A 22,699-nucleotide genomic window follows, 5' to 3' on the forward strand; every position below is an offset into this window, starting at 1 on the left:
ATAAATGCAATTTTCAGATTGATATTTTTAAAATAATTAGAAAATCATGTATCATTTCCTTTACACTTCACAAGATTTGGCTAGTTTGTGTTAGCATATCACATAAAAGCCCACTAAAATGGATTTAAGTTTGTCGGTGCAGCATGAAAAATGTGGAAAAGGTCATGCCGTGAGAATATTTTTTCAAAGCACTGTAAATCCAGGCATATATTTAGAACATGATGTTTTCTTAATCCTCACTTGGAATTTAACTTAGAGGTATCCTTTCATTACTGTAACTGAAAACAGTCTCAGAACTGTTGATGATTTTGTTGGGAAAACATCTAGACAAAATGGAAGGTACATTTTAAATAGAGCAAAAAGGCCCACTCATAGGGCCCATTGCATCTTTGCCATTTTTGTTGCATAAATACTCTCAATTAGTGACTTTGTGAGCTGTTACAAATTCATCAAACAATTGTCGCCCATTTGAAACTTTTCGTTTGTTGTTTTAGTTTTATGATTTTTACATCAACGTGGCTTTTCCATATGTTTTAGACTGATTCTTCAAATCTGACTTTTTTAACATGTCACAAAAATTGTTTCAAATGAACTCTAGTCCACCTCTAGAGTGATTTTATGTATGCCAGCAATTTTTCCATTATGTTAGAAATGTGTGGCTTTTGTAAGTAATTAGTCGTGAAGCAGGTCAAAGACAAAAAAAAATTTGTGCAAAATTCATAAACTACGTGAGCCATTTTGAAGTATTTGGAGCAAAAAATGGTAACAAATACAACAATGCAATACAATAAAGAAAAGTGACTAAAAAACCACGCAAATGGTGAATTGGGGCCAAAGTATAAAGCTGGAAACCACAAAGGAGAAATGTATAAAAATGAGTGTAAATAAAAATTAGAGCAGTTGACTATAAAAACAATCATGTTGCTATTTTCATTTTTTAAAATTTGCCTCCAAATAATAAAAGTCTAAACCAGATTGCTGTGTGCAACTGGTCTAATTACAGCAAAATTGTAGAAAATCCATGTTATGAAAATGTCAATGTAGCCTTGCTAACCACATGCACTTTATTTCCCAAGGAGAATAACAGAATTTACATGAGAATAATATAAGTATTCATGCAGTCCTAGCATTAAGGGTATACACTTTTGGAGAAGAAATAATAGGCATAGAGAATAAGCAGGAAAGTCAATGGACATTTTCGGAAGACAAAAAAGGAACATGGATGCAGGTGGTTCAGGTTGTATTTGTTACAATGCTGAGAACTTGATGTAGTTTTTATTGGGTAAAGAGAAATACGTTTTTTTCATAAATACTCTAAAATTTCATGTTGTCTTTTAAAATTTTGTTCTTTGAAAAAAACAAAACAGATAAACTCCATTCATTCCTGAAAACATTTCTTCACTGCAGATTAGTTTTTGCCATTCACAAATGTCGCACTGGAAGGTTGTTTCCTCATTACAGGGTCTTATTGATGTAAATTAACTTTATAAAGGTGTCTTTTACTCTTTCAACCAATAATGAGGTTTATACAGTAAAAGTAATAAAACCATGAGTTGAATCCTCGTTAAAACAAAGAGATAACACTGCAAACGAATGAGTAGCTCAGATAATCCCCTAAAATTAAGTTGTAAGTAGTGTTGAGCATTCCGATACCGCAAGTATCGGGTATCGGCCGATATTTGCTGTATCGGAATTCCGATACCGAGATCCGATACTTTTGTGGTATCGGGTATCGGTATCGAAACAACATTAATGTGTAAAATAAAGAATTAAAATAAAAAATATTGCTATACTCACCTCTCCGACGCAGCCTGCACCTTACCGAGGGAACCGGCAGCGTTGTTTGCTTAAAATTCGCGCTTTAACTTCCTTACGCGAAGTCCCGGCTTGTGATTGGTCGCGCGCCGCCCATGTGGCCGGGACGCAACCAATCACAGCAAGCCGTGACGTAATTTCAGGTCCTTCAGGATTTTAAAATTACGTTCCGGCGTTGTGATTGGTTGCGTCGCGGTCACATGGTCGACGCGACCAATCACAAGCCGTGACGTCACGGGAGGCTGGACACGCGCGCATTTTAAAATGCGCGCGTCTCCTGCCTCGCGTGACGTCACGGCTTGTGATTGGTCGCGTCGCCCATGTGACCGCGACGCAACCAATCACAGCAAGCCGTGACGTAATTTCAGGTCCTTCAGGATTTTAAAATTACGTTCCGGCGTTGTGATTGGTTGCGTCGCGGTCACATGGTCGACGCGACCAATCACAAGCCGTGACGTCACGGGAGGCAGGAGACGCGTGCATTTTAAAATGCGCGCGTGTCCAGCCTCCCGTGACGTCACGGCTTGTGATTGGTCGCGTCGACCATGTGACCGCGACGCAACCAATCACAACGCCGGAACGTAATTTTAAAATCCTGAAGGACCTGAAATTACGTCACGGCTTGCTGTGATTGGTTGCGTCCCGAACACATGGGCGGCGCGCGACCAATCACAAGCCGGGACTTCGCGTAAGGAAGTTAAAGCCCGAATTTTAAGCAAACAACGCTGCCGGTTCCCTCGGTAAGGTGCAGGCTGCGTCGGAGAGGTGAGTATAGCAATATTTTTTATTTTAATTCTTTATTTTACACATTAATATGGTTCCCAGGGCCTGAAGGAGAGTTTCCTCTCCTTCAGACCCTGGGAACCATCAGGAATACCGTCCGATACATGAGTCCCATTGACTTGTATTGGTATCGGATATCGGTATCGGATTAGATCCGATACTTTGCCGGTATCGGCCGATACTTTCCGATACCGATACTTTCAAGTATCGGATGGTATCGCTCAACACTAGTTGTAAGTAAATTGCACATAATAAAATAATTTTTTACATCTAATTTTACTAAACTATGCCTTAAGTTGCTTGTCTAGGGCAACATTTTATATTATCATGAATGTAGGCAGGAATGGTGCCATTATTCTACGAGGAGAAATAATTGAGAGACCACATTTTAATGATCCAGTACAAGTGACTAATTATAAAGTAAACCCATCACAGTATTGAATGCAGCTCATATTTTCAGTAAACATTATTAACACATTCTTTCTGAAGCAATTAATAAATGGTTAAACTCTCATCCAGCTCTATGACAGCACTTTATGTAGTTGTCCACTGCTGGACTAAATGGGGCATAAAATAATGTTCTACAATGGACCATTCTATACATAGTCTTGTAGGCTGTTCCTGGGAGTGGAAAGTACCTCCTAAAAGTATTACAAGGAAGGACAACCAGTGAGCCATGGTCATATACACCCACAACACAATGGGCACAAGGAGCGAAGGCTACCTCATCTGTTTGGAGAGAAGAACATCTAACCAATTGTTAAGAAGGTAGTGCTGGCTATGATAGAAAGGTGCATCGCTACTTTTTGTATAGGGAGCTGCACGGCTGCTGAACAGTTAGAGTATCCATGTAAACTGAGTCTTCAGTCTGCTTGAATAGAAAAATTTACTTGGATATACACTATAAGCCATTTCAAAGGTCCATAAGGTTTTGGAAGAATCTGACAACATATTAATACCACTGTGAATGGACAAGTAAAAAAATGAACATCTTTACTAAAGACCAAATTGTGAAAGCTGGATAATTAAAAGATGACCAAACAGACGGTCTTGTTGGACATTTAGTGGTTAGGACTAGAGATGAGCAAATCTCCCAAAATGTATGCCCCAAAGTATAATAAATGGAGGACAATGCATGGGATAAAAATAATAAAAGATTATACTCACCTGTCTTGGACCTACAATTCATTTGTGCTGCCACATCCGCTTGCTTTGGATTGGTCTTCAGATAGCTTCGTGGTCACAGTGCTCATGTGGTAACATAGAGCGTAATGCACATCTTTGATGTCACTGATCCCACACCATGTGACTGCATGAGAACTAGGCAGCCATGGAGAATCCAGATCATAGAGAAATCTGAAGGAAGTGGAGAACCAGTGAGGGGAGCTGCGCCTGCCGGACAGGTTAGGAGTGAGCCTATAGTACAGATGATCCCTTTTTTAAAAAAAGAAAAAACTCTTCCTAGCCCTCAAATGAATCAAATCCAATTTGATTCACTCATTCTGGTTACACTGTATTAAATATGTGCTCAAGGCTCTTTGAGGCATTTAGGGAAAAAGACCAAAGATTAACCTGGCCGTTCATATCCCACCAAATAATTTTTTTATTGGCTATGACCGAAAGGTTTCTAAATTCAAACAATTCATTTCAAAGACGTATTAACTAATGTATCCCACCCAAAACATCTACAATGGGTACATCAGAACATGACCATAAAGCAAAGGCTGATTCAAAAGTAGCTGTCAGCAGTGGATCTTGACAATTTGTGTGTCCAAGGGCATTCAGAGTGGCAGAACATTCTTCAGACAACCATTAGTAACCTCAATGATAGCAGCCAAGCATGTGTGTGCATTTCTGCATGTGGCTCACATACAAAATACTGAATCAATCGATTTATTTAGAAAATTGTTTCATAATTTGCATATCATTAACATGTCTATACATCCTGTGATTTCCATAAATCCACAACTTTTTCTTCTTGTTGTTGTAATCTCAATGTTGAGAAGTGTAATTATTTTTCTGCAGATATGTAAGTATCTTCTGCATTCTGAACACATTGCTGCATTTATTCCCTTCTGTCATAGGGAATACTGATGCCCACACGGGATGTGACAAAAAGAGTTCTGTGTATATTTTTTGTACATCCTTCTTATTCTGTTTATTTACTACAAAATGAACTTTTCAGCCAATATAGCCATAAGTTAATATAATCACCACCATTTGTAAACTATGAGTTTTTGACTTTGAGAATGTCATCAGATCTCTGTTTTAACAGAATGTCAATCTTTTACACCCAATTCTGAATATTTCTATGTTTTTGTTTACTACCTAGTAACTAATCTCTTATAGATTTTAATACTAACATCCTCTCTTAATTATCGAAGTATACAAAATGTGTACATTATTTGATTAAGATGTGAGTTCACAATAGGATTTCGGATTATAACATTTGTTAGTGCTTAAATAGTTTTACATAATTCATCTCAATTTGTCATGTGACAAAGGGTATTAATGTGACCCTCAAGTCTCAAATTGCCCATTTACCTAGTTTGTCCACAGTACATGGTTTTCTGACACTATATACACTTAAAAATCCTGTGTGAGTTTTTAGAGGCTATTGTTGCTTGGCTCTCTGCACCTAGTGCGCTAGGTCTGCGCCAAGTCCCAGCTTGCATAGTGATGGTAAGCAGGCCAATACTCCTTTTCTCAATACACCTCTAGTGTTCAGCTGGTCGTCTCCACCTTCTGGCACTATATCTTGAGAATCCGAGTTTACATTGACAGTCTACTCACACAAACGTGCTAGATCCTTTTTACAAAAACATGCGTGAAGCAAACCATGGTGGTTGGAACCAAGCATGCTCATTGTGAGCTTAAGCAGTTTGACTGCCCATGTATCTCATGTCACCAATGATGTCCATACATTGGAGTGATCGGGAGGGATTAACAGACTGGATATTACCAGAAGTCTGAGAAAGCTGAGGGGTTAAAATCATAAAAGTTCAACATTATAATACTTTAATGATGTTATTTCTTCTCAGATGGCTCTATATGTCTGATAATTCCTGAGAAATCTCCCTAATGTGTTCATCATTTTTCTATATGTTTTATGTATATTGTACATTTTTTATTCTTACATAGACCTTAATAATATTTTTTATGCGCTGGGATGAAGTTATAATTTATAAACCAGTTTCCATTTTTTAAGGCTAGTTATGTTAACCCTGCATGATTGTTGTATAATTTCTCAAACAAAATTAGACTTCCTGTTCAAACGCACTGTAATTTTTTGGAACTTGGCATCATATTGTTTTTTAAATTGATTGTAAATCAGTGCTCATTACTTAATCGCACCTTATGGGAGAGGCACCTGGCTTCTGGAATGCTGAGATTTAGATATCAAACCAACCCTGCTATATTTTACAAAAATAGCTGAGTGTAGCTGGTCAGGGCAACTTATTTGGCAAAAGCCAACAAAAAGCCCTTATTGTTTATTTTAATGGAAGAAAAATGATGGCATAGGTGAAAACACTATCTAAGCCCATTAATGAGGCACGCCTTTGAACTCACTACATGTAATGAGCAAAATATCACAGTGTCCAATCCATTAAATATACAGTAACTTTTCATATCATTTTCATATTAAACTTTCGAGCTCCACCTTGTCCCGCAGCAGAGGCAGGCCCATCAACTTTACGGAAGGAGTACTCAACTGAGAAGTTATTTTTGTGTTGTCCTCTTCCTCTGCTCCATACAAATAGTAGAAGAAAGCAGAATAGAACCACTCCCAAAAAGGTAATGCAGCCCATAGCTGTTGATACTAAGATTGTTTTTAGGTCCAAAGTAAACTTTAAGAAAACATGTGTGTCATTGTGGTAGGTATCATTGTATTCTGCAAGATACAGTGTTCGGTTAGCATATGGTGAGTTATCACCTTTTACAGTCAGTGTCGCAAAGTAAGTGTCATTTCCTCCTGCATTTGTGGCAATACATATATATGTACCACTGTCTTGAATCTGAGCATATCTTATTTCAAGCGTACCCTCTGGCAGCACAGTAGATCTTCCTACACTCCTGCTAGTGATCATCCTTCTCTGTGGTGAAACCCAGACAATGAGTGGAACAGGTTCTCCATCTGCCTGGCAGTGAAATGATACAGGCTGTCCTTCATGAGCTATGATATGTTGAAGCTTCCTGTCCCTTATTTTGGGTTTTTGGCATGTAAAGTATTCAAAAAGAATTGAATCTGGGAAGTCACACAATGCATTACCTTGGATTTCAGCAGGAGAAGCACATATGGGCTGGTGGCCATCAAAATTTAATGTTTTCCTTCTTTGTAAAATCCATAGCAAACGGCAGTCACAGGCTAGAGGGTTGGCATCCACTCTTAATGTCTCTAGAGTATTGACCGACTGAAAAGTGTTCTCTTCCAGAGTTGAAAGCAGATTATTGGAGACATTCAGCAGACGAATCTGTCTCAAGCCATAAAATGATTGTGATTCTACAACAGTTAAGGAAGCTCCAACCACATGGAGCTCCCTTAGCCTAACAAGGTCCCTGAAGGAGCCTCGCTGAATGACTCGAATGGGATTGTAGGAAAGATTTAGATATTCTAGGTATGTTAGACTCCTTAGAGCAGCTGCTGGCACTGAGGTGAGATTGGTATAGGTGATGGAAAGAGAAGTAAGATTTAATCCTTGGAAAGCAGTTGGGCAGACTTCTTCTAAAAAAGACCAGCAATCAATTTCTAGTTTTTTGAGGTTGTAAAGCTTCTGAAAATTCTGTTCCTCCAATGAACTGATGCCCAGCTGTCGGAGCTTCAGGATCTCAAGGCCTTGCAAATAGAAAAGTGAGTCAGGTGATATAGTGGTTAGATTGCATTTCTCAATTGTCAGTTGTTCTAGGCCCACCAATCCAGAAAAGGCTTTCTGTGAAATATACAACAGCTCATTGTCCCCAACTTCAAGGATTTTCAAATTACGAAGGTCTTGAAACATAAAGTCTAAGAGTATGACAATTTTATTTTCACTGATATCCAGTAATGTTAGATTGCTCAGTCTGCTAAACACTCCAGTTGGAATAAGTTTCAGTTGATTGCCTTTCAGTTTAAGGGTTTGAAGATAAATGAGATTGGCAAAAGCTCCTGGCTCTATTACTGAGATAATATTTTCACTTAGATCTACCTCTTCAAGCTGTGGGTATGAGGACAGCTCCCCAGGATTCAGGCAGCGTATACGATTCTTGCTGAGGTCAAGGAGTTTTGTTTCAGATGGAATCCCTTCTGGGATAGAAGTGAGGCGTTTGCGGTGGCAAATGACTGACCGGATCTGAGGTGCACAATCACAACGAGCAGGGCATCCCAAAGCCTTTCTTTCTGAACATAGCAGCAGAAGGTGGAAAACTAAGATGGAGGGCCAACATGATGCTATTTTATTAGGCATCATATTATCAGCGGGGCTACCATTTTGTCAGGCACCTAAAAATTAGAAACAGAAGTTAAAGTACTAAATTAACAAATAATGGATTACAATTGTTTTTAAAAATCCCTTTAATGTCACAGCTGTAAATGTATTAAGGAGAATATTTCACCAGGTTTTTGCTACCTAACCTGAGAGCAGTGTAATGTAGGCGCCAAGACCCTAAGTACAGCACTGTATCACATACTGATTTGGTTGGTGTAGTTTTGATAAAATCAATGTTTAGATTATCACTAGAGGACTAGTAAACATGCTGTCAGATAGTCCTCCATAGTCATGAGTTCTGAATAAATCCACTCCCCACCACTGATTGTCAGCTTTTTGCCTATGCACAGTGTAGTTAGAAAGCTGCCAATCAGCAGTGTGGGCGGGGTCATACAGAGCTCAGCGTTCAGAGATCTGGTAGGTCTGCAGCAGATAAAAGAGGTTTTAATCAAAACTGCAGCAAGGAGCTGAATAAGTGACGCATTGCTGGAATCAGGGTCTCTGTCACTACATCATGCTTCTCTCAAATTGGGTAGCAAAACCCTAGTGTCAGATTCCCTTTAATCTAATAGATTTAATATTACCTGTTGAATTCTTCTCCTCTCGCTTCCTCAAACTCAATGTGGACAAATCTGAACTCATCATCTTTCCTCCATCCCATAGATCTTCCTTACCTGACCTATCTATCGCAATCAATGACATCATGCTTTCCCCCATACCGGAAGTCCACTACCTCGGAATAACCTTCGACTCTGCCCTGTCCTTCAAACCGCATATCCAAGCTCTTTCCACCTCCTGTCGCCTCCAGTTCAAAAACATCTCCAGAATCCGTCCTTTCCTCAACCGTCAATCTACTAAAATGCTTGTGCATGCCCTCATCATCTCCCGCCTTGACTACTGCAACATCCTTTTCTGCGGCCTCCCTGCTAACACCCTTGCACCTCTCCAGTCCATCCTTAACATCCTTAACTGTGCTGCCCGACTAATTAATCTCTCTCCGTGCTACTCCTCTGCTTCCCCCCTCTGCAAATCTCTTCACTGGCTCCCATTCCCTCAGCGTATCCAGTTCAAATTACTAATACTGACCTACAAGGCCATCCATAACCTGTCTCCTCCATATATCTCTGAACTAATCTCCCGATATCTTCCCTCATGTAATCTCCGGTCCTCCCAAGACCTCCTTCTCTCCTCCACACTTATTCGCTCCTCATCCAATCGCCTCCAAGACATCTCACGAATATCCCCCATCCTCTGGAATTCTCTGCCCCAACACGTCCGACTATCAACCACATTCGGATCCTTCAGACGGAACCTGAAAACCCACCTCTTCAGGAAAGCCTACAGCCTGCGCTGACCCCTCTGCCTCCTCACCACTACCGGAGCTACCGCCTCACCAACACCAAAGCTGCCGCAACCTCCCAACCTACTGTCTCCTTCCCCACCATCCTGTAGAATGTAAGCCCGGAAGGGCAGGGTTCTCGCCCCTCTGTATCAGTCTGTCATTGTAAGTTTGTTTACTGTAAGTGATATCTGTAACTTGTATGTAACCCCTTCTCATGTACAGCACCATGGAATCAATGGTGCTATATAAATAAATAATAATAATAATTCCCCTCTGCTCTAGCACCAATGGTCCCAAGGTCACTGCACTGATGAGTTCATGTCCATCATTCACTTGAACACTGCTGCCAATTACTGGCCTCAAGGGTTAAATGCCATAAACGCCACTGAGGCCAGTGATTATCTGCAGTGCTCAAGTGAGCAATGAATGTGTCAAATTCCTGCAGACCACCACAGCTGAAGAGGAGGGGGATGTACTAGATAAATAATGCTTACTTTCATTGTTTAAGTATATTATCAACTGTTACCCTACTAAACAAAATATCAAACAGATGCTTTAAACATGGCTATACAAGTTATTAAAGCATGCAGCCATGTAATTTGTATGCATGCCATTTTTGGCTTGTGTAATATGCTTTACGCAGCATAAAATCATGCAGGATGTATCAGTTCTGATGGCAGCGTTGAATGCGCTCACTGCTGTGCAGCGCAGATGTGTTCACTTTGATAGAATAGTGCATCCGTAATGTAATTAGCGCGTGCGCAATTTCATTTCTAGATGCCAACATGGCCAGTAAGGAAAAGGGTTAATTCTCTTAGCAAGAGAGAAAAATCAGGAATTTTCCAACTAGAGGAAATGGCATCTGTTGCTTTCCTCTAATCCTGTCTAATGTCTGAAAATCTGCAATATTATGTTACATATAAATCCGAGAGATATAATCTGCAGGAGCACCTTCCCGAGGCCGCAGTCTGAGTGTCTCTAAAGCCCCCAAGATTTGTGCTTTGTGTCATTTAATCTCCTCAATCTTTGACTCCTGAAGACCCAGAAAGTGCTACATAAATCCTATTTTAGATATTATAGAGTGGATGAAAGGGAAAAAGAGGAATGCCCACATAATCAAAGTCATGGAATTGATATTAACCCCAAAATGATACGTAGAGATTAAGTGGAAACTATACAGGAGTTATTGTCACACCAGCACACCCCGAAAATTAGGAATTTATCTGTGATTTAAAAAGTAAAAATGAAGATCTCCTCTTAGAAAATGAGAGCATCTTCATATAAGACCCCTCTACTATTCAATCTATCGTAAGGAAAAACAAAATCACCCCAGTATAGCCCAGAGGATGCAAGAGCTGCTCTACTTAGTCACATTAGCGCAAAGAATCAGAGACGATGATGGGTACTACACGTGTCGCTTCTTGATCTTGGATATTAATTATAATGTCACCATAAATGATTGCATCCCTGCTGCTGCTGGAAAGATAATGTATTCCAATTTGTGTGTCAAGGATTATAAAATGGCAGCTTATTTGCCTCCAGTCTTTGGCTTCCAGTATTACACGCAGCTAAATCCTACAGAGCCCAGCGGGATTTATTATGCATTAGTGTGCAATATCATGATGCACAAATGGATTTTAGGGGGGTGGCAGTCACTTGACCTGAATGGAAGTGTTTTGCCAGTCACTGTGAGGTTTCCCCAGAATACTGTGTATTTGGTCATTGCGATATTAGAGTGATATGGTTGTGCACACTTTCCATTATTTCCTATTATGTTGCATGATATCATTGCTGTTGGCAGGTGAATCTGGGCAGATTATTTACAATAACCCTTATGATTTTATACTATGGGATAAAATGATAGGTTACTCACTTAAGATGAATGATACGATGATGGCACTGCAGTATCTTTGAAAGACCCTATAGCCTTGAAACATAATGTTTGCAGTGAATATGAAATTTTCTTATCTTAAAAATCATAGACGCAAGGTGTTTTTTTATTTCCTGCACCTTACATTTCTGAATATTAAAAACAGTAAACTACCGTAATTGTATAGCAAAATAATATTTCCAGTGAACGGTTACAGTTCTCACCTCTCTTACACTCTCTCTATTCATATTTATATAATGTGACAGTGCTGCTTACTGTAAATCATAACCGCAATTAGCATCAGTTGCTGTTTCTAACCTCCTCCATAATACATATATCCATCTTACAACTCTTCTAACATAGGCAAACCCAGCATGAATAAGACAGCAGCACAGATCTCTACTGGGTTTCCATGTTGCACACATCAAGTCTATTCCTTGTCTTTCTCTTGTTAGAAGCAAGAAGCCTTCACAGTTGTCAAAATAGTGAGACAGTAGAGATCCTTCTCTTCCAGGGCCAGATAGTTCATTACTAAAAAATTTTTAGATTTCCTAATAATATGTATTTGAGAAGGGTTCTATACACTATGTTCCAAATTATTATGCAAATTACATTTTTATCGGTAAAATGGTTGGTGCAAATGACAGTCAGTCTAATAAAAGTCATCACCCGTTAGAGTATACATCGAATTTTATTGAAGAAACCTCACAATGATAACAGTATAATCTCCAAAATGAATAAAAACTCAAAATGCACTGTTCCAAATTATTAGGCACAGTAGACTTTCTAAACATTTGATATGTTTTAAAGAACTGAAAATGCTCATTTGTGGAATTTGCAGCATTAGGAGGTCACATTCACTGAACAAAAAAGCTATTTAACGCCAAAACATCCTAACAGGCCAAGTTACATGTTAACATAGGACCCCTTCTTTGATATCACCTTCACAATTCTTGCATCCATTGAACTTGTGAGTTTTTGGAGAGTTTCTGCTTGTATTTCTTTTCATGAAGTTGGAATAGCCTCCCAGAGCTGCTGTTTTGATGTGAACTGCCTCCCACCCTCTTAGATCTTTTGCTTTATGATACTCCAAAGGTTCTCTATAGGGTTGACGTCAGGGGAAGATGGTGGCCACACCATGAGTTTATCTCCTTTTATGCCCATAGCAGCCAATGACTCAGAGGTATTCTTTGCAGCATGAGATGGTGCATTGTCATGCATGAAGATGATTTTGCTCTTGAAGGCACATTTCTGCTTTTTATACCATGGAGGAAAATTGTCAGTCAGAAACTCTATATACTTTGCAGAGGTCATTTTCACACCTTCAGGAACCTTAAAGGGCCCCACCAGCTGTTTCTCCATGATTCCGGCCCAAAACATGACTCCTCCACCTCCTTGCTGACATTGCAGCCTTGTTGGGACATGGTGGCAATCCACCAATCATCCACTACTCCATCCATCTGAACCATCCAGGGTTGCTCAATACTTATCAGTAAACAAGACTGTTTGGAAATTAGTCTTCATGTATGTGTGGGCCCAATACAACCATTTCTGCTTGTGAACACTTTTTAAGGGTGGCCGAATAGTAGGTTTATGCACCACAGCAAGCCTTTGAAGGAGCCTACACCTTGAGGTTCGAGGGACTCCAGAGGCACCAGCAGCTTCAAATATCTGTTTGCTGCTTTGTAATGGCTTTTTAGCAGCTGCTCTCTTAATCCGATGAACTTGCCTGGCAGAAATCTTCCTCATTATGCCTTTATCAGCACAAACACATTTGTGCTCAGATAGAGCCACAAATCTCTTAACAGTACGATGATCACGCTTAAGTTTTCGGGAAATTTCTAATGTTTTCATCCCTTCACCATGGCATTGCACTATTTGATGCTTTTTAGCAGCAGAGAGATCCTTTTTCTTTCCCATGTTACTTGAAAACTGTGACCTGCTTAATAATATGGAACATCATTTTTAAGTAGTTTTCCTTTAATTAGAATCACCTGGAAAACCAATTATCACGTGTTTAAGATTGATTTCAGTGATCCATTGAGCCCTGAGACATAATACCATGCACGAGTTTATTTGAAAAACAAAACAATTAAATCTTTATGACACTTAAATCCAATTTGCATAATAATTTAGAACACAGTGTATTTTGGTAGTGTTTTACTTCATGAAGGACTTCTCATTGTTAGCTGTAATGACCCTGAATTTTCCTTTTTTAACCCCTTCCCGACCCATGACGCCACGTAGGCGTCATGAAAACCTGTGCCAATCCGACCCATGACGCCTATGTGGCGTCATGGAATGATCGCATCCCTGCAGATCGGGTGAAAGGGTTAACTCCAATTTCACCCGATCTGCAGGGACAGGGGGAGTGGTACTTCAGCCCAGGGGGGGTGGCTTCACCCCCCCGTGGCTACGATCGCTCTGATTGGCTGTTGAAAGTGAAACAGCCAATCAGAGCGATTTGTAATATTTCACTATGAAAACTGGTGAAATATTACAATCCAGCCATGGCCGATGCTGTAATATCATCGGCCATGACTGGAAAACCTAATCTGTCCCCCCCACACCCACCGATCGCCTCCCCAGTCCTCGGTTCTGTCCCGTGCTCCCCTCCGTCCTCCTGTCCGCTCCCCCATCCTCCTGCCCGCTCCCCCCGTGCTCTGATCCCACCCCCCCGTGCTCCGATCACCCCCCCGTGCTCCGATCCCCCCCTCATACTTACCGAGCCTCCCGATGTCCGTCCGTCTTCTCCACGGGCGCCGCCATCTTCCAAAATGGCGGGCGCATGCGCAGTGCGCCCGCCAAATCTGCCGGCGGGCAGATTCATTCCAGCTACATTTTGATCACTGTGATAAAACCTATCACAGTGATCAAAATAAAAAAAATAGTAAATGAACCCCCCCTTTATCACCCCCATAGGTAGGGACAATAATAAAATAAAGAAAATATTTTTTTTCCACTTGGGTTAGAACTAGGGTTAGGGGTAGGGTTAGGGTTAGGGGTAGGGGTAGGGTTAGGGGTAGGGTTAGGGTTAGGGGTAGGGGTAGGGTTAGAACTAGGGTTAGCGTTAGAATTAGGATATGTGCACACAGTGCGGATTTGGCTGCGGATCCGCAGCAGATTGGCCGCTGCGGATTCGTAGCAGTGTTCCATCAGGTTTACAGTACCATGTAAACCTATGGAAAACCAAATCCGCTGTGCCCATGGTGCGGAAAATACAGCGCGGAAACGCTGCTTTGTATTTTCCGCAGCATGTCAATTCTTTGTGCGGATTCCGCAGCGTTTTACACCTGCTCCATAATAGGAATCCGCAGGTGAAATCTACACAAAAAACACTGGAAATCCGCTGTAAATCCGCAGGTAAACCGCAGTGCCTTTTACCTGCGGATTTTTCAAAAATGGGGCGGAAAAATCTCACACGAATCCGTAACGTGGGCACATAGCCTTAGGGTTGGAATTAGAGTTAGGGTTGGAATTAGGGCTAGGGTTGGAAATAGGGTTAAGAATAGGTTTGTGGTTAGGGTTATGGTTAGGGGTGTGTTGGGGTTAAAGTTGTGGTTAGGGTTGGGGTTAGAGATAGGGTTGGGATTAGAATTAGGGTTGGGATTAGGGTAAGGGTTGGGATTAGGGTTAGGGTTGTGGTTAGGGGTGTGTTGGGATTAGGGTTGTGATTAGGGTCATGGTTAGAGTTGGGATTAGGGTTAGGGGTGTGTTGGGGTTAGTGTTGGAGTTAGAATTGAGGGGTTTCCACTGTGTAGGCACATCAGGGGTCTCCAAACGCAACGTGGCGCCACCATTGATTCCAGCCAATCTTGCATTCAAAAAGTCAAATGGTGCTCCCTCCCTTCCGAGCCCCGACGCACACCCAAACAGTGGTTTACCCCACATATGGGGTACCAGCATACTCAGGACAAACTGGGCAACAATTATTGGGGTCCAATTTCTCCTGTTACCGTTGCGAAAATAAAAAATTGCTTGCTAAAACATAATATTAGAGGAATGAAAAATTATTTTTTATTTTCACAGCTCTGCGTTATAAACTTCTGTGAAGCACTTGGGGGTTCAAAGTGCTCACCACACATCTAGATAAGTTCCTTGGGGGGTCTAGTTTCCAAAATGGGGTCACTTGTGGGGGGTTTCTACTGTTTAGGCACATCAGGGGCTTTGCAAATGCAACGTGACACCCGCAGACCATTCCATCAAAATCTGCATTTCAAAAAGTCACTGCTTCACTTCCGAGCCCCGATGTGTGCCCAAACAGTGGTTTACCCCCACATGTGGGGTACCAGCATACTCAGGACAAACTGGACAACAACAATTGGGGTCCAATTTCTCCTGTAACTCTTGAGAAAATAAAAAAATGCTTGCTAAACATAATTTTTGAGGAACGAAAAATTATTTTTTATTTTCACGGCTCTGCGTTGTAAACTTCTATGAAGCACTTGGGGGTTCTAAGTGCTCACTACACATCTAGATAAGTTCCTTGGGGGGGGTCTAGTTTCCAAAATGGGGTCACTTGTGGGGGGTTTCCACTGTTTAGGCACATCAGGGGCTCTGCAAAAATAACATGATGCCCGCAGACCATTCCATCAAAGTCTGCATTCCAAAACGTGACTACTTCACTTCCGAGCCCCAGAATGTGCCCAAACAGTGGTTTACCCCCACATGTGGGGTATCAGCGTACTCAGGAGAAACTGGACAACAACTTTTGCGGTCCAATTTCTCCAGTTACCCTTGGGAAAATAAAAAATTGTGGGCTAAAAATCATTTTTGAGAAAAGAAAAATTTTTTTTTATTTTCATGGCTCTGCGTTATAAACTTCTGTGAAGCACTTGGGGGTTTAAAGTGCTCACCACACATCTAGATTAGTTCCTTGGGAGGTCTAGTTTCCAAAATGGGGTCACTTGTGGGGGAGCTCTAATGTTTAGGCACACAGGGCCTCTCCAAACGCGACATGGTGTCCGCTAATGATTGGAGCTAATTTTCCATTCAAAAAGCGTGTCTTCCCTTCTGAGCCCTGCCGTGCTCCCAAACAGTGGTTTACCCCCACATATGGGGTATCATCGTACTCAGGACAAACTGTACAACAACATTTGGGGTACAATTTCTCCTGTTTCTCTTGGGAAAATAAAAAATTCCGGGCTAAAAATCATTTTTGAGGAAAGAAAAATTATTTTTTATTTTCACGGCTCTGCGTTATAAACTTCTGTGAAGCACCTGGGGGTTTAAAGTGCTCACTATCCATCTAGATAAGTTCCTTGAGGGGTCTAGTTTCCAAAATGGGGTCACTTGTAGGGGTGCTCCAATGTTTAGGCACACAGGGGCTCTCCAAACGCGACATGGTGTCCGCTAACGATTGGAGCTAATTTTTCATTCAAAAAGTCAAATGGCATGCCTTCCCTTCCGAGCCTTGCTGTGCACCCAAACAGTGGTTTACTCCTACATATGAGGTATCGGCGTACTCAGGAGAAATTGCCCAACAAATTTTAAGATCCATTTTATCCTGTTGCCCATGTGAAAATGAAAAAATTGAGGCTAAAAGAAATTTTGTGTGGAAAAAAAGTACTTTTTCATTTTTACGGATCAATTTGTGAAGCACCTGAGGGTTTAAAGTGCTCACTATGCTTCTAGATAAGTTCCTGGGGGGTCTAGTTTCCAAAATGTGGTCACTTGTGGGGGATCTCCAATGTTTAGGCACACAGGGGCTTTCCAAATGCGACATGGTGTCCGCTAACGATGGAGATAATTTTTCATTCAAAAAGTCAAATGGCGCTCCTTCCCTTCTGAGCCTTACCATGTACCCAAACAGTGGTTTACCCCCACATGTGAGGTATCAGTGTACTCAGAAGAAATTGCCCAACAAATTTTAGGATCCATTTCATCCTGTTGCCCATGTGAAAATGAAAAAATTGAGGCTAAAATAATTTTTTTGTGAAAAAAAAGTACTTTTTCATCTTTACGGATCAATTTGTGAAGCACCTGGGGGTTTAAAGTGCTCACTATGCTTCTAGATAAGTTCCGTGGGGGGTCTAGTTTCCAAAATGGGGTCACTTGTGGGGGAGCTCCAATGTTTAGGCACACGGGGGCTCTCCAAACGCGACATGGTGTCCGCTAAAGATTGGAGCCAATTTTTCATTCAAAAAGTCAAATGGCGCTCCTTCCCTTCTGAGCCCTGCCGTGCACCCAAACAGTGGTTTACCCCCACATGTGAGGTATCAGCATACTCAGGACAAATTGGACAACAACGTTCTTTGTCCAGTTTCTCTTTTTACCCTTGGGAAAGTAAAAAAATTGTTGCTAAAAGATCATTTTTGTGACTAAAAAGTTAAATGTTCATTTTTTCCTTCCATGTTGCTTCTGCTGCTGTGAAACACCTGAAGGGTTAATAAACTTCTTGAATGTGGTTTTGAGCACCTTGAGGGGTGCGGTTTTTAGATTGGTGTCACTTTTGGGTATTTTCAGCCATATAGAACCCTCAAACTGACTTCAAATGTGAGGTGGTCCCTAAAAAAAATGGTTTTGTAAATTTTGTTGTAAAAATGAGAAATAACTGGTCAAATTTTAACCCTTATAACTTCCTAGCAAAAAAAAAATTTGTTTCCAAAATTGTGCTGATGTAAAGTAGACATGTGGGAAATGTTATTTATTAACTATTGTGTGTCACATAACTCTCTGGTTTAACAGAATAAAAATTAAAAATGTGAAAATTGCGAAATTTTCTAAATTTTCGCCAAATTTCCATTTTTTTCACAAATAAACTCAGAAATTATCGACCTAAATTTACCACTAAGATGAAGCCCAATATGTCACGAAAAAACGATCTCAGAATCGCTACGATAAGTTGAAGCGTTCCTGAGTTATTACCTCATAAAGGGACACTGGTCAGAATTGCAAAAAACGGCCAGGTCATTAAGGTCAAAATAGGCTGGGTCATGAAGGGGTTAATTTTTAACTTCGAAAAAGGCGTGGGTGATTTGAGCTTTTATATTTGTATTACTATTTTTTTAATATTTTCTTTCTTTATTCTTTACATAATTTGTGAGTTCCCTTAGGAGACTTCAAACTGCAACCGTTTGATCGATTATACTATATACCGCAGTACCGTAGTATTGCATGACATATTGAAAATCTCATTCTCCAATCTAGCTCAGCCTACGGCTTATCTTCACCGAACGGAGATGACAATAACATGGGTGTTTAGCAAACCCTTGGCTGTCATATTAACCCATTGGTCCTCTGTAATCGTGTTCCGAGGATTGACAAAGGGAGCCGGTGTGCATGGTCACAGAGCGTATTCCATTTACATTTTACTTGCGGAGATTGACAGCGGCATTTAACTGGTTAACAGCCGTGGCAGTAACTGGGTGCCAGCCATGGCTATTAGAGATACTGTATATGCCAGCTACAGTGGGGAAAAATAGTGTTTAGTCAGCAACCAATTGTGCAAGTTCTCCCACTTAAAAAGATGAGAGAGGCCTGTAAGTAACCACAACTATGAAAGTGAAAATGAGAAAACAAATCCAGAAAATCACCTTGTCTGATTTGGCAAAATTTATTTTGCAAAATATGGTGGAAAATAATATTTGGTCACCTAAACACATGCAAGATTTCTGGCTCTCACAGTCCTATAACGTCTTCTTTAAGAGTCTCCTCTTTCCTCCACTCATTACCTGTAATAATGGCACTGTTTGAACTTGTTATCAGTATAAAAGGCACCTGTCCACAACCTCAAACAGTCACACTTCAAACTCCACTATGGGGAAGACCAAAGAGCTGTCGAAGGACACCAGAAACAAAATTGTAGCCCTGCACCAGGCTGAGAAGACTGAATTTGCAATAGGCAAGCAGCTTGGTGTGATGAAATCAACTGTGGGAGCAATAATAAGAAAATGTAAGACATACAAGACCACTGATAGTCTCCCTCGATCTCATGCTCCATGCAAGATCTCACTCCGTTGGGTCAAAATGATAACAAGAACAGTGAGTAAAAATCCCAGGACCACACGGGGGACCTGGGACCACTGTAACAAAGGCTACCATCAGTTACAAGTCTTTGATGCAAAGTCAGAAAAGTGGCAGCACTCACCGACCCTTTAAAAGCAATCCTTTATTCTGGAGTCACATAAAAGAGCAGAGGCAGGTGGGAATGATGTGGACAGAATGTCAGAACGACAGCCGTTTCGCACTCGTATATGCTTCTATGGGTCCCGTAGAAGCGTATACGAGCGCGAAACGGCCATCATCCTGATGTTCTGTCCACATTGTTCCCTCCTGCCACTGCTATTTTATGTGACACCAGAATAAAAGATTGCTTTTAAAGGGATGGTGAGTGCTGCCACTTTTCTGACTATTCATCAAAGACTTGGTCTTTGTTGCTCTCCATGGATGAGTACCCTGGAATCCTGGAGCAGGTACATTTATTGCCATAAGTAATAGAACCCCTATAAAACACGGACTCTTTACAGACGGATGTGCCAATTCTATTTTTCTATAGCAGTGCTACCATCAGTAACACACTACACCACCAGGGACTCAGATCCTGCAGTGTCAGACGTACCACCTGTTTAAGCCAGTATATGCCCAAGCCCGTCTGAAGTTTGCTAGTGAGCATTTGGATTATCCAGAAGAGTATTGGGAGAATGTCATATGGTCTGATGAAACCAAAGTAGAACTGTTTGGTAGAAACAAAACTCGTCGTGTTTAGAGGAGACAGAATGCTGAGTTGCATCCAAAGAACACCATACCTACTGTGAAGCATGGGGGTGGCAACATCATGCTTTGGGGCTGTTTCTCTGCAAAGGGACCAGGATGACTGATCCGTGTACATGAAAAAATGAATGGGCCCATATATCGTGAGATTTTGAGTTCAAACCTCCTTCCATCAGCAAGGGCATTGAAGATGAAACGTGGATGGGTCTTTCAGCATGATAATGATCCTAAGCACACCGCCAGGGCAATGAATGAGTGGCTTTGTAAGAAGCATATGAAGGTCCTGGAGTAGCCTAGCTAGTCTCCAGATCTCAACCCCATAGAAAATCTTTGGAGGGAGTTGAAAGTCCATGTTGCCCAGCGACAGATCCAAAACATCACTGGTCTAGAGGAGATCTGCATGGAGGAATGGGCCAACATACCACCAACAGTGTGTGCCAACCTTATGAAGACTTACAGAAAACATTTGACCACTGTCATTGCCAACAAAGGATACATAACAAAATATTGAGATGAACTTTTGTTAATGACCAAATACTTATTTTCCACCATATTTTGCAAAATAAATTTTGCCAAAACAGACAAGGTGATTTACTGGATTTGTTTCCTCATTTTGACTCTCATAGTTGTGGTCTACCTATGATGTCAATTACAGGCCTCATCTTTTTAAATGGGAGAATTTGCACATTCGGTCACTGACTAAATACTTTTTTCCCCACTGTATATAATATAGCTGGTGTTGGCTGCGTGTGGAGGGAGCTCAGCTTCTGAGCCATACACACAGTCTGCCAATCTGCCCTGTATAGGGAAAACCTGGATTAATCAATAAAGAGAACACCTCTCGAATGTGCAAGCCAGATATTATCGAATGTGAGCATTTGCCCCCTCAAGTCAGTTACGACAACGAACTGCAGTCAGGGGGAGACCCCGATGAGGACGGCAAGCTTCACTGAGATGGTTTGTTCAGAAATTCTTTGGTTCTCCGATTGTTGCAGCAGCTGTCCAGTGGCTGGTTTGGAGGTAAAGATGCTGGATATTGAGATCCTGGGCTGGTGTGATTATGTAAGGAGGTGGCGGAGACCCTCACATGTTTCCTCTCCTCTGGACGTTGTTCACATGATGACGTGCGGCACCTCATGATTCATTAATGTAAATGTATTTGTTATGTGCCATGTACTGTAATGTGGATGTCTTTAATATGTGTTCTGTATAGAACTTGAGTAAGGATAGAATTGTAGGTAGTGTACGACCGCAGAGGGATTACAATAGTGGGGGCATCATAGAGATAGGGAATAGAATAGAATAGATAGGAGTGTTAGTAAGATACAGAAGCATAGGGGTGTAGTAGTTGCAAGCTGCAGTGACCACTGATCCACCAAACCAGTGCACGACCAGCTCTGCCCTTACCTATTGTGTCCTCACCCATCCCTTGTAGATTGTGAGCCCTCGCGGGCAGGGTCCTCTCTCCTCCTGTACCAGTCATGACTTGTATTGTTTAAGATTACTGTACTTGTTTTTATTATGTATACCCCTCCTCACATGTAAAGCGCCATGGAATAAATGGTGCTATAATAATAAATAATAATAATAGTAATAGTTGGGAGGAGCTATAGGGCAATGCAGTGCAGATGCAAGGGGAGATAAGAGACACTTCCTGGTTAGGAAGCAGAGCCCGGGCAGCCTTGCCCAAGGCAAAAAGTGTAGCCAGGAGCAGTGAAAGAGACAGGCTGCCAGCCATGGGGATAAAGCTGCTACAGCAGGAAGGGGACCCTGGCTGAGAGTCGTGCAGGCGGGCACCAGATAGAAAGGACCGATCCAAGAGGGATCCGGGGTCTATGACCGGGGCAGGTGAAGCTGAGATGGCAAACCTGGCACCTTGTCCTACTGAAACTGGACAAGGGAATGGTTAGTTGCTGGTGGGATTGAAGGCACAGTAGCGGGTCCGAGATTGTCCAGAAACAAGAGTAACAGAGTGGTCAGGAAGAACTGAGGCTGACCGGAAGCCAAGGAAAGTGCAGGACATGTTGCTCTGTATAAGCTGTACTGCAAATGTGATGGATACCTTTTTGCTTAGTAAAGTTAATCCAGTGGAAAAGAACTGTGTCTCTGGAATGGTTTGTGGAGCTCAGGAACACGAAGCCTGAGTGACGGAGGCTGGGTGTTCTGCTGCGCACACTACACATGCAACAGAAGGGACATTGTGTTTCATCTGTGGGGCGCCAGGGCATGGGAATGGAGCGCCCCCAGATGCAGGGCCGCGGGGTACTCGGTACCGGGCCTCTCTGTCTCAGTCCTGGGGTTGTCATGGTGGCTAGACCCGGTCCGTGACCCTGCTAAGGGGCGTCCAATGAAAGGTGTGATGATGGTGCGTGGTGCAAGGTGCGATGAATAACGAGGACAGAGTGTTGCAGTCTCTTTACCTCTTTACTGAAGGCTTCAGGATTCGCAATCCAGAGCACTGCTAACAGGGCTGGCTGAGACCGGCCGGTCCGAAGGCACATCCAGAGTTTCCTTTGCAGGTGGAAATCAGTGCCTACCTTCTAGCGCCTGTGTGTTGTAGTACCTCCCTGCTGAGCACCACGGGATAGTCCTCACAACTGTTGTGTCTCTTTCTGATGTTCTTTCTCACAACTCTCGTTTCTGTTCTGATGTTCTTCTCCTTCCCCCAGATGATTTGGCTAGGACGCACCCGTATGACGGGTAGGCCTGGAGTTC

At 41.8% G+C, this 22,699-nt stretch overlaps 1 protein-coding gene across 2 annotated transcripts in view; it reads right to left on the reverse strand.

The window, feature by feature from the left end:
• Window positions 1-2,833: 2,833 nt before the first annotated feature.
• LINGO3 (leucine rich repeat and Ig domain containing 3) overlaps window positions 2,834-22,699 on the reverse strand; it is a 72,734-nt gene continuing 52,868 nt past the window's right edge. For both annotated transcript variants that reach the window (XM_077271951.1, XM_077271952.1), the window contains exon 2: window positions 2,834-8,074. In XM_077271951.1, the coding sequence (XP_077128066.1) occupies window positions 6,225-8,042 (1,818 nt within the window). In that variant the 5' untranslated portion in view covers window positions 8,043-8,074 and the 3' untranslated portion in view covers window positions 2,834-6,224. The remainder of the gene's footprint in view (window positions 8,075-22,699) is intronic.

This window comes from Ranitomeya variabilis, chromosome 1, assembly GCF_051348905.1.
Source record: "Ranitomeya variabilis isolate aRanVar5 chromosome 1, aRanVar5.hap1, whole genome shotgun sequence".
NCBI classification, from domain to species: Eukaryota; Metazoa; Chordata; class Amphibia; order Anura; family Dendrobatidae; genus Ranitomeya; species Ranitomeya variabilis.